A 16,697-nucleotide genomic window follows, 5' to 3' on the forward strand; every position below is an offset into this window, starting at 1 on the left:
TCTTCCTCCAAAACAAGCAAGAACGCTAGCCAAACACGGAGAGGAAGGGCGGTGGAAAATAAGGGAAAGAAAGGAAGGGGCTCTTAGCTAAGGACCGTTGCCATTAGAATTCGAACAAAAAGAAACTGTCCAGAAGGAGGTCTGGGACACAGGATGCCAGCAGCCCAATGCAAGCTCCTGGCTGTTTGCAACTAGCAGGAAGCTTGCCCAAGCAGTGCACAAAGGACCTCGAGCACCTGCTCCTTCAAAAATCTCACCCAAAGAGACCTGGGAACTAGCGAAACACACTCAGGTACATCTTTGGATACAACTTTTGGGCAGGCTCCTAATCCGTTTGGGCCAGCCCCTCTGCGTTTACAATTGTCACTATTCTCGAGAAAAAGTGATCAGCTTTATTTGCTTTACAATCATTGATATCCACAAGGCACAGCCCTTTCTGTCTGATTTATTAAAACAAATCATATAATGGCTTATGACAGAATCCTTTGAACTAATGGAAGACTCAAACTAGCAGAGCCGCACTTTTCAGGATTCGAACCATTGTTACACAGCAAGGACTCATCACAAATCTTGTCTAACACAATCCAACCTAGCCATCCGAGCTTATTCTGCAAAGACTTCTTGCATCTTGTTGCATCTCACTCTATTTGAAACCATGGGGTGAGCAATGGCATTCAATTCTCATGGGTCAAGAATACATGTGCTGTGTAAATTTACTCGTGTGGGGTCTGTGCTTCCAAGGCCTAGGGTATCCTAAAATATCCCATATACCTCATGGGATCAAAATCATTGTCCCTGAGCCACTCAACCACTTGGGCACTGTTTAAATGATCACATGAAAGTAGGCTGACGGGTAGCTACCAGGCCCCTTTAGGGGCACACCGTTAAGCAAGACATTTGGTGCCTTCTAGTGCCTTCACTTGGTATCAGAGCAGACCAACCTATCACCATCTGCTCCTGTCCTAAGGTGCAGTACTGACATGCATGACATGTGGCAATACTGTCGTAACTACAACAGGTGATGGCACGGATCCCAGATACAAAATCCCTAATGTGAGCATGTTTGTCTTGGATGCTGTGAGTCTGCCTGCAGGTTGCCCAAATGTGGATTGGTCATGGTGTTAGTCCATGGGGGTATTGGTGCCCATTCCTTGAAGGCCAAAAAATACATACAATGGGCAAACAAAGGGTGTTAAGGCCCTCAGATTCCCTGCGCAATCACCACGTCTGTGCAGAATCCTGAAATATCCCACAAAACAAGTGGGAGATCATGACCTTGAATATATGGGCTTGAGGCCCTAAGCCACTATATCCCCCCCTTGAAGCCTTTTTGTGATTGGGTAGTAGGTTGCCAGTGAGGTCTTTTTGCGGGGATGGGGTCTAAGCTCGGTAAGTGGCACCATCTTTCGTCATATTCCTGGCTGATGTAGCTTTGCTCAACAAGATGAGCATCAAATGTGCGAGCTAGGCGTTCAGCACTAAAAAAATGTGTTTTGAAGTTTGAACGTCCATACATTACTTTTCCCTGTGCTTAAGATGCACCAAACACTTCGCACTTCAAAACCGATTGTTTTAGACCACCAACTCAAGCAGTGAATTCAGTAAGACCAAGGGATGGGGGAAGAGTCCAACTTGAAATATATGTCGCAACGAACTATTTTATATCCAGCAATTTTTTCTATTCAGTCAGTCCATTTTTCCTATCAGATGCTATAAGAGCTCATTAATTCTGTGCATAAAGCTCCTTGTAATGAAGGTGTAATCTTCAACAAATTCATACATGTCATCATTGCCCTCACTAGAGCCACAGCCTGGCTGCTTCCTTAGACTGCTGTCTTCAATAATTGCATTAAGACTTTCTGCATCATCTGACCTACCAGCAGCATATATATTTGACAACAATATGTAAGGTCCAGCTTCCTGTGTCTTCAGATTGAAAATGCGGTCTGCAGCACGTTTTCCTCGGTCCAGATCAAGATGGAGTCTGCATCCACCAAGCAATGTTGTCCACAATGCAGCAGTAGGCCGTAAGGGCATGTTCTTAATTAATGCCTCCCCCTCATCTAGCCTTCCAGCTCTTCCAAGAAGATCAATCAGACAATTATAGTGCTCTAAAGTAGGCACAATGCCACTCTTTTTCATAAAGCCAAAATATTGGCAGCCTTCATCTACCAGTCCAGCATGGCTACATGCAGAGAGAATGCTGAGAAATGTAACTGCATTTGGCATCACACCTTCCTGCTCCATTTTTTGTGTAAATTCAAGAGCCTCCTTACCCAGTCCATGCTGAGCATATGAATCGATTATGGCCGTCCAAGTAATTACATTCCGATGGGACATACTGTCAAATAATGTATGTGCATCCTCCACACTCCCACACTTGCCATACATATTGACAAGCGCATTCCCTACAATGACATCCAACTCAAACCCCCTGGCTATAAGCTGAGCATGTAATTGCTTCCCTTCACTTAGAGCTGCCAGACCCGCACATGCATCAACGGTGCTTATGAACGTGACCTGATCTGGAAGCACACCTTTCTGTTGCATCTGTCGGAAAAAAATCAAGGCATTCTTGCCCTGGCTATGCTGGGCATATGCTGCAATCATGGCATTCCAGGAAACCACATTCGTTTCACACAGTCCATCAAACACTGTCTTTGCATGCTGTATGTTGTTGCACTTGCCATACATGTTGACAAGGGCGTTACCCACAAAAATATCAGATTCACAGCCACTGCTCGTGATGTGTACATGGATCCTTTTGCCCTTTGTTAAGGCTGTGTCATTGGCGCATGCAGCAAGAATGCTGGAATACGTAAACGCGTTTGGCATCAAACCCTCCATGTGCATTTGTTGAAAGAATTGGAATGCCTCATCACCTTGTCCATTCTGGGCATATGCCGTTATGACAGCAGTCCATAAAACCACATCCCGCTCAGACATCTCATCAAATACCCATCTTGCATGCTTCAAACTGCAGCATTTGCTGTACATAATGACCATGACCGTTCCGATAAAAATATCTACCCCCACTCCGCTGTTCACTATGCGGGTATGCATGCGTTTAGCCTCCCGAAGGGCCACTGGACTAGCACAGGCAGATAGACTGCTGATAAAAGTTGATTTCTCTGGCATTACGCTTTCAAAAAACATTTGATGAAAGAGTTGGAGGGAATTTAAACACTGCCCTTGTTGGGCATATGCTCCAATTATGTAACTCCATGACGAGGCATCCCGTTCATGCATTTTGGCAAACAGTGTATGTGCTTCCTCCAGATCTCCACATTTAGCATACATTTGTAGGAGCAGTTTCTCCAGAAACCTGTTCTTGCCATGTCCTTTCTTTACTATTTGATCATGGATGCGCTTTCCTTCTGATAGGGATTTTGTAATTCTGCAACGGCGTAACAGAAAAGCGTATCTGGCAGAATCACTCTGAACGGCGGGTCCGTCGATCCAATCCAAGGTTCCCTTCCCCCAATTGACAGCTTCATCCTGCCTGTTCTGTATACAAGGCGATTGTAGGAGCGCTTGGCGTGGGATTCCGAAGCACTGGCTGAAAATACGTTGATCGAGTGCTGGAGTCCCTACAGTCATACAGTTGTGGTGTTGGGTCACTATTGTTTTCAAGTAAAGGTGAAGCATCAGCTCTGAGGAAGCGAGCAGGCTTAAATTGAGGAATGGCCATTGTCATTTCCAGCAGCATGGACTGACAGGGCAGCAGAACATGACAATATTCAACCAAGGGATGAGGTTACAAAGTTGTCATTGTTTCTTTACGTCTTTCCGTCGACCTCAATCTTTCCAACCTGTGAATTGGTTGAAAGTTACTCGATGCCAGGTGCTAGAACGTCATTTTGATGGAGTACGGAATTGGCGTCGCGAGCCATTCCCGCGAGGAAACTAGGACACACTGGTGACTGGCCGGAGGCTGGTTGCCTCGGTTTTCCGACCGAAAATCGACGACTGATGTTCGGGAGGAAACCGGGCACACGGGCGACCAGCCGGAGGTCGGGAGCCGGTTGCCCCGTTTTTCTGACCAGAAATTGGCGACCGATGCTGATTTTCGGCTGTCAATGGAGGGGGGAGGCGGCGCCAACGAGACAAGTGTCTTTGTTTCAGTGGTCAAAATAGCGGCGCGATTTGGGACTCCGCGCAATTCCTACTGTAATCAGAGTAGTCTGTCCGTAATGGTGCAGGCGACGAGCGTTAGCTGGTAGTCCTAAAAATCAATCGGTGGATTTTGTCCTCCCCCATCATGACTATGAAGAGGCGAGGATCTGATGGTTCAGATCTCTGCTCCGCCAACCCCCACTGTTAACAGTATGCGAGGGAAAATGAGACTGCACTAGACTAGTACTAGTATAGGGAAAATGAGAGTGCACTAGATTAGAATGAGAGGGAGCACTAGTATAGACTAGTAATATCAGAATGAGAGGGAGCACTAGTATAGACTAGTAATATCATTTTGGCCCTAAGACTATCTTCACATGCCATCCCTTCTTCAAAATTATGTGCCCCAATTAGCACTCCCCTTTGGATTGCAAAAGCACATTTTGTCAGATTTACACTGTACTAGCACAGGCAGATAGACTGCTGATAAAAGTTGATTTCTCTGGCATTACGCTTTCAAAAAACATTTGATGAAAGAGTTGGAGGGAATTTATACACTGCCCTTGTTGGGCATATGCTCCAATTATGTAACTCCATGACGAGGCATCACGTTCATGCATTTTGGCAAACAGTGTATGTGCTTCCTCCAGATCTCCACATTTAGCATCCATTTGTAGGAGCAGTTTCTCCAGAAACCTGTTCTACCCATGTCCTTTCTTACTATTTGATCATGGATGCGCTTTCCTTCTGATAGGGATTTTGTAATTCTGCAACGGCGTAACAGAAAAGCGTATCTGGCAGAATCACTCTGAACGGCGGGTCCGTCGATCCAATCCAAGGTTCCCTTCCCCCAATCGACAGCTTCATCTTGCCTGTTCTATATCTGTATACAAGGCGATTGTAGGAGTGCTTGGCGTGGGATTCCGAAGCACTGGCTGAAAATACGTTGATCGAGTGCTGGAGTCCCTACAGTCATACAGTTGTGGTGTTGGGTCACTATTGTTTTCAAGTAAAGGTGAAGCATCAGCTCTGAGGAAGTGAGCAGGCTTAAATTGAGGAATGGCCATTGTCATTTCAGGCTATGAAGAGGCGAGGATCTGATGGTTCAGATCTCTGCTCCGCCAAGCCCCACCGTTGACAGTATGTGAGGGAAAATGAGACTGCACTAGACTAGTACTAGTATAGGGAAAATGAGAGTGCACTAGATTAGAATGAGAGGGAGCACTAGTATAGACTAGTAATATCAGAATGAGAGGGAGCACTAGTATAGACTAGTAATATCATTTTGGCCCCAAGACTATCTTCACATGCCATCCCTTCTTCAAAATTATGTGCCCCAATTAGCACTCCCCTTTGGATTGCAAAAGCACATTTTGTCAGATTTACGCTTGAGTCTCGATTCCTTGCATTTTTGAAATACAACCACAAATGCTCTATGTGATCTGATTTCTTTCTTGCTTTCTTTTTTACATTCTCATTCCACCTTTGTTGTGTAGAACTATCTTCATCCTCTTCTTCTGAGGTCTGATGCCTTCTTGTCGAATTTCTTCCAAACTATCTCAGGCTTTTTGAACAAAACTTGGTGCTTTTGTTAGATACTATTGCGCAATGTGTCGTCTACCTCAAATAGTGGCACAATAGAAGGATTTGCATGGAGGAATTCTTACTCCTCCTCGTTGATCCATTTTCCTCAACATATTCACACATTGCGCAATGAGGCGTCTGTTTTCCTTCTTCTTTAAGGCCACCCTTCGGGATTAGACCTTGTGATCTCCTGGTTGTGACTCATGTGTCATGGGGAAGTTCACCAATACACCGAGGGCACTCCCTCCTTGAGTCCCTTGATGAGGAACAATGCAAGGCTTGTCGTCCACTTGTGTCATGGAAGCAGCTTCCGAATTGTTGCAATGTGACTCCATGAGGGAGGAAGAGGGGAAGGGGAGAAGGGAGAAGAGAGCGGGTGGGGGAAGGCAAGAGGGGAGAGAGGAAGGAAAGAAAGGGGAGAGGGCCTAGCAATCACAAAGGCACTGTGATAGGAAACAAGAGAACTCAAGACAACTCATGGAAGAGAGGAGGAGAGCTTATACTCCAAATGTGTGCAAACAACAATGGAGACCAAAGTCAAACCTTTGGCTATTTAGACATTCCACCTTTTAAGGGAGGGCCAACTCTATTCTTTCTTACCTATCTGTCTCTCTCTTCCTTATTTTTACAAGGTAGTTGCACCCATACGGCTCCAAGGTGGATTAATACTACCTCCTTTCATCCTCTCCATGTTCTCCATGCTATCTTGAAAAATATGTCATTGTTAATTATGGCAGTTAACATGCCCCCATTCTTATTCACAATCTATCCATTGATCAGACTCTGTGCATGATGTCTAACTTGAAGGCATTGTTCATGATTCTGTGGTGGCAAATAGCCTTTGAGAGATGTGGCAAATGGATGAAGAGGCTACCAAAAGTGTGTGTCAAACATATCTTCGAAGGTCTAAATGTGGTGACCATGAAGATTGTGAACACCTAAGTACAGCCTCATAACCTGGGACAATTGGGTGCCGATGTTGAGGTCAAACACTATCTCTAAGTGAAGCCATTGAAGATTCTCCTTCATTGTGGGCTGATGTCCCATAACAAATAGTGAATAGGCAGACAAAATGCATTGTGTCCGTTATTGCTAAAATAGGGACTACCGCAAAAGTGTTGTTAAATTCCTCCATTTGCATAGCGAGAGCGAGGAGGTGCCCACCTTTGGAAAATTTAGTTGGGGGAAGTTGTAGACTATTTTGGGGTCCAACGCCTCCATTGCTTCAAATTCCTTCCACCCCTGACGACTTTGGAGAGGCAAGTAGTTGGGGTCGATTCTTCGGTCTTGCCTAGTTGAGCAACAAGTTCACCAAAATGCCTCATGCTTTAAAAATGCTAGCTGCCATTGAGGTTGGAGCCTTGCTTCATGATCTATTTTGGGCACCTTATTGATATTGAGATGGATGTATCTCCCACATGTCTATTCAGGGTGGTGCCTTTGCCACATGTAAAAACTTCTCTGGAGGAGCTTTGTCAGGGCACGGACTTCCATTACATCTTTGCACCTTAGTTGGAATCTTTGCAATTTTTCCTGCCATTTGTTGACGTCAGAAATATCTTCGATCACCTTAAAGGATGTGATTGCTTGGTACCAGGTGTTATGGTCAAGCAAGGGCTCTTACAATAGGGAATCCTCTTCTTCCAATGGATTTTGGTTGACCTCCTTGTTATCTTCTCCTTCATATGGACCCTCGACGATGTTAGAGAAGAGCATCGAATTTAATATTTTGTACCATGTCAAGGTGCCCAGTTCTTCTCGACCCTCTGGACAAATAGGCTCCTCAATGTGAGTGTGTGGTGGTGTGCAGTGATGTGGTGTGTTGTGATGTAGATGGTTGTGAGGAACCAGAGGCAGTAGTGGTGGTAGGAGTTGCATTGAAGGAGAGTGTGAGGCCTTGGGTAGCTGAGTTAGGGATAGGGCGGGACAAAATAAAAATGGCCCACACCATATCAACATCAACTTCTTGGAGGAAGTGAATCATCAAACTGGTTAAAGCCACTTTCAATCATTTTCTATAGGTCTTCCACAATATTATTGAAGAGTACAATAATTCCAATTGGTTGATATTGGGAACCATAATAAGAAGCAAGAGACCTAGAGATGTATTGAGCATTTTGCCGGCTATACTATTGCATAACCCAAGACCTTCGGTCAAGGAATGTGGATTGTAAGGTATGTCTTGCAAGTTGTTGGGCTTTACAAGTTCTAGTATAGGTCTATCAAGTGGAAAAAGGAAGGAGTCTCGGAGGCTTTGACACCAAGCCATAAAAGTGTAGATAATGGGGTGGAAGTCAAGGGTGAGGATATCTAAGTCATCTGCCAAAACAATATCTCATGGAAATAGGCCATAGCTATTACTGGGTGGGCATGGGCATTAATACAATAGCGGAGGATATTGACGAAGACAGAGGGTAGCGGGTTAGCAAAGTTAATGCGATGCTATATGGTGGAGGTGGTAATTGTGTGGAGGTAATAGTTGAAGGTATCTTCAACCGTGCATGGTGTAAATGCATGTGCAGTGGCACGTGTGGATGTTGACAAAAGTTGCTTGTGGAATTTGTAGAGGTCCTGTTTTGGAGGTGGAGGCAAGTAGCCAGCTTGTAGTTAATCCTGTAGCTGAAGAGCCCGCTCATTTTTTTGGCATAGGAGGGCATGGAGGTGCTCCATCTGGATGTCTTGCTGTACAAGTTGATCTTCTATGGCCACATTTCAAGCTTGTAGTGCCTCTTGTTGCTACTATCAATCAACAGTGGCTTGACATTAGAGTGCTTTCTGCCAAGGACTCCGCACATGATTTTTTCATGGCAAGGGCTAGCTTTCTTCCTATAGCTTCTCGTGAATTTGCTTGGCTCGCTCTATATGGCCTTGACTATTTCTCACTGCGTCCTTTCTTTGTCAAGATGCTTTTGTTTAGTATCTCTTCGGAGGTGTGCCACATGTGCGTGAAATGCCTATTGATCGGCATACTCCTACTTTTGTGTGAGGATAGTGCGGGGCATTTGAGTCATGGCTGCCAGGGCATCGATAAAGATGCACTCCATTTTTGGGGCATCCTTATTTGTCTTCATTAGGCGAGCATAACCGTCAGGAGAGGAGTAATCGGAGGAGGTGCATTGAGCTAGGGCTTCCATTTGAGCCCTCCACCTGTCCCTTGCCACTGTTCTTGATGGGCCTCTTTCCTTTGCTATCACTGTGCTTTTACGTTGCCCATGGTAGCAAGGAGCTGCTCAGTTGTAATATTGATCGCCCGGCCTTCAATTCCTATTCCGAAAGGATGGGGAGGAGAGCTAGGTTTATGATCATGGAAGAAGTTCACAAGAGGAGTTTTCTCAATTGTTGGTGTCTCTGTGGCCTTGATGGTGTCCTTCAATCCCTGCTCCCTTTCTTTGAGTTGGTAGGCCTCTTTGTATTTCCTTTTTGGAGTGCTTCATAGTTTGCCTCAACATCGGCTTGTGATTCTTGGAGCTGGTGGCTTGACTGTCCTTTTGCCTTTTGCTTTGGGGATGGTGTTGGCCTCGTAGGGGTTGGCCTTGTAGGTGCTGGGACTAATAGCAATGAGCTATCCTTTGCTGCAACACCATAGTTATTCGTGGTTAATGGGTCTTTGGGCAATTGATCCATAAAGGGCATAAACATCATCTGGTTGTTGATTTTGTATTGTGAGTGGCTGAACACTGCTAATAACTGCATGTACAAGTACTCGAGTGCCAACTCCCTTTAGTAAGAATACCTATGAAAATTTTGAGTATGAGATGAATTTAACAATATGCCATGAGTAAAAGTTAGTCAAATTAGCATGATTGTGTTCTACACTAAAAGAGCTTCAAATATGCCCTTACACCTTGAAGTTTTTGGTAGCACATGAGAAATTTACATAATTTGAAAGGAGTTGGGTTTTTATATTTTAGTGTTATTTTCTGTTTTAACCCCCCTCATCCAAAAGAACCCCCCTTGGGTCTCCATTATGCAAAATATATATAAATCTTAGATTCATTCATATTTTTGGAAGTATAAACCTTATGCTTTGTGGTAGGGAGGACTGGAGATTGTCATATTTAAAAATTTTGTCTAAAATTCATGCATATCATATATGGGCGATACCCAAGATTTTGAATGATGGTAGTAAAATAATACATATTGAGTTGGCACCACAGGTCGGGCGTGTGTAGGTAGGCCAACAGATTCTATTGGATCACATTGTGATGCTCCATATGAGAAACTTGACTAAGGAGATTCATTGCTTTGATGGCCTTGTAAATGGGGGGGTTTTTAGCCTGGTATTTGACGGTGTTGTGGTAGTACATTTGGAAGTCTTTAAGACCGCAATGGAATCGTGAATGCACCACCACTCCATTTGAAAGTAGCCAATTGGCACACCAAGGGGCATGAAGTGTGTAATTTGGACCCCATATTTGGTGTAGTTCTCAATCATTTTTGAATCCACGATGAGGCACTTCTTTATGGGGTGGGAGGTAGAGAGCTAAGCAGATTGCTCAGGCTTGGGATTAGGTGGCAGTTCAGTGGGATCCGTCTGAAAGGGGAGGGGGATGGAGATGGTGCAGGAGCTGGAGGGTGTGGTAGAAGGTGGGAAGAAGGAGGAAGCTTCGATACTCAGAATATCCCGTTCAAAATTAGAGATCAATTCATCGATGGAAAAGAGATCGTTGGTTTCCACGACACGTGTGGAATCTTTAGACATAGGTGGGGTGAGTGGGGAGGTAGTCTAAAAGGTAGTTGGAAGCTAGGGAATTTTTGTAAAAATTTTGGCAGCACTTCAGTACAACTGATAATACACTGACCAGAGAGTGGACTGGCTGCTTATATAGAAAATTTGCTAACTCATCGGGTGGGTGTTAAACATGATGCCCTTTCAAAATGAAATTCTAGGCTCAAATTTGAGGCCTAACAAAACTCACTGGAGGGTAGAATTTGATAATGGATTTGGTCTTGTTCCTTATAGCCTAGGACATTGAATAGTGATGGCACTTAGCCTAGGACCTTGAAGTGTGATGGCACTTTCACATAACAGCATGGGGCAAGTTACATGAAATTGAATTGTGATGGCAGTTAGCCTAGGGCATTGCATTGTGATGGAACTTGGCCTAGGACATTGAAGTGTGAAGGCACTTTCACATAAGAGCATGGGGCAAGTTACATGATTTTTTTATAGCTTGCTATGGACTTGGTTAGATGGCACCTAGCCAGGTGGTTTTAGGACATTTAATAGCAAGCTAGCTCAATCATCATTGATTCCTACAAGACACCCCATGATGTGCTAATGAGTGTCCATTTATTTTGAAGAGCATTTTACCCTTTTTTCCTCCAGGCACAACTTGCATTTGAACTTAATAGCCGTGATCAGACGAGAGTAAACAAACATCTGTTGCTTCTTATCTAAGAGTCTATATATGTGGCCTTTCTATAGGTAGGTCCCCAAAATGATCCTTAAATGCTTCCTTGTCTTTGTGTTGGGTTTGGTACATTGAAACACAAAATATGGGTTATCTTCATCATTCTCCTTAGAGTTGGAGACAATTGAAAAGTTATCCACCCCTGGGGCACCAACTCAATATGTACAATGTTACTCTCCTCGTCCAAAATCTAGGGTATGGGGGGACAAGGTCCATATATAATATACATGGATTTTCTTTAAAATTTTCAAATATGCAAGGGAAAAATATGAAAATGTAATGTCCCCCCTCCCACAAAACATAAGGTATATACTTTGAAAAATATGCAAGATTTTAAGATTTGTACATATTTTTCATAATATGTGAGGCCCAAGGGGGGGGTCTTTTGGATGAGGGGGACCAAAACAAAAAATACACTAAAATATGAAAACCCATCTCCTTTCAAATTAAGGTAACTTTTTCATGTGTTACTCGAATTTCAAGATGTAAAGACATATTTGAAGCTGTTTTAGTGTAGAAGACAACCGTGTTAATTTGAATAATTTCTACTCATGGCATATTGTCAAATTCATCTCATACTCAAGATTTTGATAGTTTTTCTGACTAGAGGGAGTTGGTGCCCCAGGTATCCACCTCTTCCAGTGCATCAATGAGTCATTGAATTCATCCCCAAACTATGGTCCACTATTTGTCTCTTCAACATAGTCATAATATAGAGGGTAAATCTTGCATAGCTTCCATTCTTTCATAGTTGCAATGTTGTCACAATTCTCAAAATCTCCCATGATGCATGCATTACAAAAACAAGAAAGCTGTCGTGTTTTGTAGCTGACAGTGACTCCATGTGTCATAAGGATCTTGGAGGAATGCTGATGGAGAATCCACTTTGAGCAACTCATTCGGAGAGATTTGCAAGCACGAGCCTAACACTTATGTCACTCAAGTGTCTATTGGATTGTGTCAGTGTGATTCCATGAGAGTGAAGAGGGAAGGGAAACAGAAGAAGGGAAGGAAAGAGGGGGGGAATGTGGAAGAGAAGGAGTGAAGGGGGGGGGGAGTGGCAATCACAAGGGAACACACAATGGAAAGCAAGAAGTCTCACTCAAGAAGATAGAGAGAATGAGAGAGCTTGTATTCCAAGAGTTGCAAGTATGCAATGAAGACATAAGTCAAACTTTTGGCCATTTATACATTTCTGCCTTTTGAAGGGAGGGCTAACCCTATACTCTCTTTCACCTCTCTCAATCTCTTTTACAAGCACTTGGGCCCATATGGCTGCAAGATGGATATCATATAGCCTACCTCACATCCTCTCCTACTTCTCTACTTTATCTTTATAGCCACCTAGTGCTTGCATGAACTTTTAACCATGGTGATTAACATGCTCCCGTTCCTGCTCACAATCCATCCCTGGATTGTGTCTTGTGCATGATGTCTAATTTGAGGGCGTTGTTCATGATTCAATGATGATGAAATAATATGTGGGAGATTCTACAAAATAAATGGAGTCTTTGAAAAATGTGTCTTGAACATGTCTTCAAAGGTCTAGATATAATGACCATGAAGATTTCGAACATGGATGTAGGGGCACATTACTTGGGAAAATGGCACTACCCCCATTTTAGAGGCAGGTTCTTGTGGTACTACTACTGTCTTGCTTGTAGATGATACCAATGGCTACTTGGTATCAACGGGGAATTTACAAGAAGCTAGATGCGACCATTGTTTATTAATATTGCGTTGCATTCCTACCAAGCGATTTGGCAGTTAAGTACCCAGCACCCACCAGGTTCTTCCAAGGATTACCTATTCATCCATGGCATTGTAGGCATCACATACATCGGCTACCTATGCTATGGTTATTTATTGATATGAGCAATTCCACACAACCTATAGCAGGCGAGGTCTGATTGTTGATTGTGTGTACCATGACAAAAGTAGGTTCAAGTATTACCTCAGATGTTCGGGTGCATGCCTCATAGGATATTAGGTTATGTCTTGGCCTGAGGTCCACAAAGGCTTTCATGGAGCAAATGGTCTCCCTACACAGTTGAAAATCCACCCGCACCTTGGCTGGTGCAATGGTTAGATCATCCATGGGGTTTAACCATTCCATGGATGGTTTGCAAATCGCTACAAGCCCTAAGTGTTTTGCCTTGGCTTGCCTAGCTCTCGCTTCCTCGATTTCTTATCATTTAATGCAAGCGACTTCTCTTTTCAGCTCTTTTTCTCAATGGAGGTCTTGCAATGTTTGAAGTGCTAAGGGACCATAATATCATTTGAGCTTACTACCATTGATGTAATCATCCATCTCAACTCCATCAAGGGTCGCGTGAGGGAACCATATTATGGATGTCAACTCCACCTTGAGGGAATGAATTGGCCAAGAAGTGTCTGATCTCCTGTGACCATTCTAGAATTAGGTTTATGAGGAATAGTAGGGAATTTCGAAGATCATCTTCCAGTCCTCTCCTGGCTTCATTGGGAATATGGGACAAGCGGTCACCCATAAAGTGGGTGTGATCCTTGCCTACAGCTACGATGAAATCAAATTCTAGAAGGATAAGCATCCACTGTGTGATGCATCTAGTCGTGCATTATTTATTAACCAAGTAGAGGAGGGCCTAATGTTTACAAAGAAGACAAACATGTATGCCAACAAGTAGTGCCTATAAGCTTCTTCATAGCATAAACCATTGTGAGTCCTTCCCTCTTAGTCATTGTATAATTCATTTCTATGCCATTAAGTTGGCAACGTGTAAAATATATCAGATAATCTAGATTATACTCACCTGGTTGCACCAACATGCACCTTATTGTGAGATTAGAAGCATCAATATGAACATGGAATACAAAATCCCTCACAAGATCAAGGTGAAATCTAAAACAAGTTTAAGAGTTTCATAGGAGGTTTGGCACTCCTCCATCCAATGAAAAATGATCAACAACTTATACAAAGGATGAGAAATCTTGGCATAATTGTAGATAAAATATGTGATAATAGCCCGTATGCCCAGTAAATCTCTATACACCCTTTGCATTAGTGGGGGGTGGTAGCTCTAGGATGAGTTTGATTTTATTATAGTTCGTGGAGATTCCATTCTTGGACAAAACATGTCCAAGTATAACCCCGTGTTTAACCCAAAAAGTGGTCATCCCAATTGGAATGAACAGACAAATCATCTAGAAAAACTTCTAGAAGTCCCTCAAATTGTGTTTAAAAGCCATGATCATTAGTCTTTGGAATGTTGCGGGAGCATTGGTGAGCCCAAAGAGCATCACCTTGGAAGCATAGACTCTCGATTCCATGGCAAATGCAATTTTGTGCTGATCCTCTGGTACTATAGTCACTTGATTATATCTAGAGAATGCATCTAGGAAGCTATAAGCCTCCTTTCTGGTGACTCTTTCTAGCACATGCTCTATTAAGGGCAACATGTAGTGGTCCTTTCGAGTCATGGCATTTACCTTTTTAAGATCTATGCATACTCAGATCTTATGCTTATCTTTTAGAACAATTATGATTGGGTAAAACCAATTTGTATGCTCGATCTCATATATGAATTCTACATTGATTAAGTTCTATATCTCTTCTCTTATAATCATATATTTTGGATTTATTGGGTAGGGTCTCTACCTCACCGGTCTAATATCATCCATCATAGGGATGGTATGCTGGATGACCTTGGGTGGCATGCCCTTCATATTGGTTTACTCATGTAGGAGGGAAATTAGAGCCTTTTCTTGCTCAAGGGTCAGGTCATCAACTTTGTAGACTAGTTTAGGGTCTTCGCCTTCTATGGCAAGGTCCACTTCCTTGACGTTAGCGCATTGACCTTAGCCGACGGACCATCATAACCATGTTGATTCCCTTCCTACTATGCCGATCTTTTAGCTTGCTCAAGAAGTATTTTGTGGTCCTAGACTCTATAAGCTTTAAAGTGCTTGGGGATCTGGCCTAAGTTAGCCTCCTCTTCTTTTTCACCCTACAAGGCTTTTGGGGGTAGGTTGCTCCTCCTTAGGAGAAGTCTTGGTATTTTTGGTCTTTGGGGTCTTGTCTTTCCATGGAGATTTAGCTTCCAATGGGGCCTTAGTCATGGCTAAAGAGGTTTCCTTAGCTTTAACAGATCCTAGGGGGCCTTAATCCTATCCAACCTGGCTCCCCAATTAAAAGAGATGTCATGGTGTGTCGTAATGTCAACCAGTGGAGATCCATCTTTACTTTTCATACCCCTTGGCCATCCTCTAGTGCCCTCAAGATATTGATCATATTTCAGGGGACTATAGCCGAGGAGGACTAGTTGAAGACCTATTGCATGCATGAAGGGTCTTCCTAGAATGACATCATAAACATCTAGTTGTCCATGGAAATCCATTATGATGAATCAAACATGGTAGGAAATCAAACATAAGTTATGAAATAGAATAGTTAAGCAAGTCAAACTACATGGGGCAATCACTACCATATTTTCCATGCTTCATATATAGTTTGTGGTTCATAAGCATCCTAACAATGTGGGGAAATTCATAAAATAGAGTGAGTACAAATAGTATGCATTCATAAAATCGTATGCAAATTTCTCCATTCATAGAATAATATGCAATTCTTTATAATCAACTAAAAATAGAGCCAAGGTTTGCTATAATACTTGCTTGTGCTTGGAATGACATGCTTGAAAAATAGACTCCAATAGCTAAGGATTAGAAATAGAAAATGAAGATCTAAGAAGACCAAGTAAAAAAAGATATATGAAGACCAAGTAGAAAATGGAGATATAAGAAGACCAAGTACAAAATGGAGATGTGAAACTATAACACTAGAGCTAGATGAGCAAATGGTGGGGGGAAATGGCGAGGAGCTTGTTTATGTATTTGTAACATCTACTTTTTTTCCCAAGCCTGTTTGAGTCGTTTTAGACCCAAATAGCTAAAAAAAAGAGTCATTAAATGATCATTTAACGACTCATTTTTTAAAAACCATATTTTGAGTCTCTAAACTACTCAAAATTTTCCCTGGGCTTAGGTTCTTAAAATGACTCAATTTGAGTCATTACTGGTGTTGGGGGGTAGTGACTAGATGAGTACGACTTTGGTAACAATTCTAAATTTAAAAAAGATTTCTGTAGGTTTGTGCCACTTATGTAGTTATAGGTGGATTCTGTAGTCATGGAGGTGAAGTGAGGGTGAAGGTGGATGAAGTAGAAAGGAGAAACAAATATGATAGTAACACCATCAATGGGACACAAAATTTGCACAACATATGGGGCTTTTCAAACAACCATCTTTGCCTCAAAACACGTGTTAATTGCCATGGTTAATAGTTCATGCAAGTGCCAAGTAGCTGTAAAAATAAAGCAGAAATGCTCTCATATAACAATGTATACCATATTCCTTAGATGAGTAGGAAAAAGATATTGGAAGCCTCATACTTGAAGCCATTATAATCAATAATAAATTAATCTCTAATACATTATCAAATATGGGAAGGCAAGGGAGGGATTTTCAAAATATTCCCAATTCTCGAAACCTAAGTACTTTTAAGGAAATGTGGTCTCTATTGAACTCCTTCCTACCATAATATGA

General features: G+C 42.7%; 1 protein-coding gene across 1 annotated transcript; it reads right to left on the reverse strand.

Moving 5' to 3' along the window:
- Positions 1–601: 601 nt before the first annotated feature.
- LOC147905624 (pentatricopeptide repeat-containing protein At4g39530-like) lies at positions 602–3,894 on the reverse strand. The gene has a single exon (XM_087381013.1). The coding sequence runs from the start codon at positions 3,646–3,648 to the stop codon at positions 1,711–1,713; it is 1,938 nt and encodes a 645-aa protein (XP_087237139.1). The 5' UTR covers positions 3,649–3,894; the 3' UTR covers positions 602–1,710.
- Between the last annotated feature and the right edge of the window lie 12,803 nt (positions 3,895–16,697).

This window comes from Dipteris shenzhenensis, chromosome 1, assembly GCF_047967505.1.
Source record: "Dipteris shenzhenensis isolate YYH24624 ecotype China chromosome 1, Dip_SZ_1.0, whole genome shotgun sequence".
In the NCBI taxonomy this organism is placed as follows: Eukaryota; Viridiplantae; Streptophyta; class Polypodiopsida; order Gleicheniales; family Dipteridaceae; genus Dipteris; species Dipteris shenzhenensis.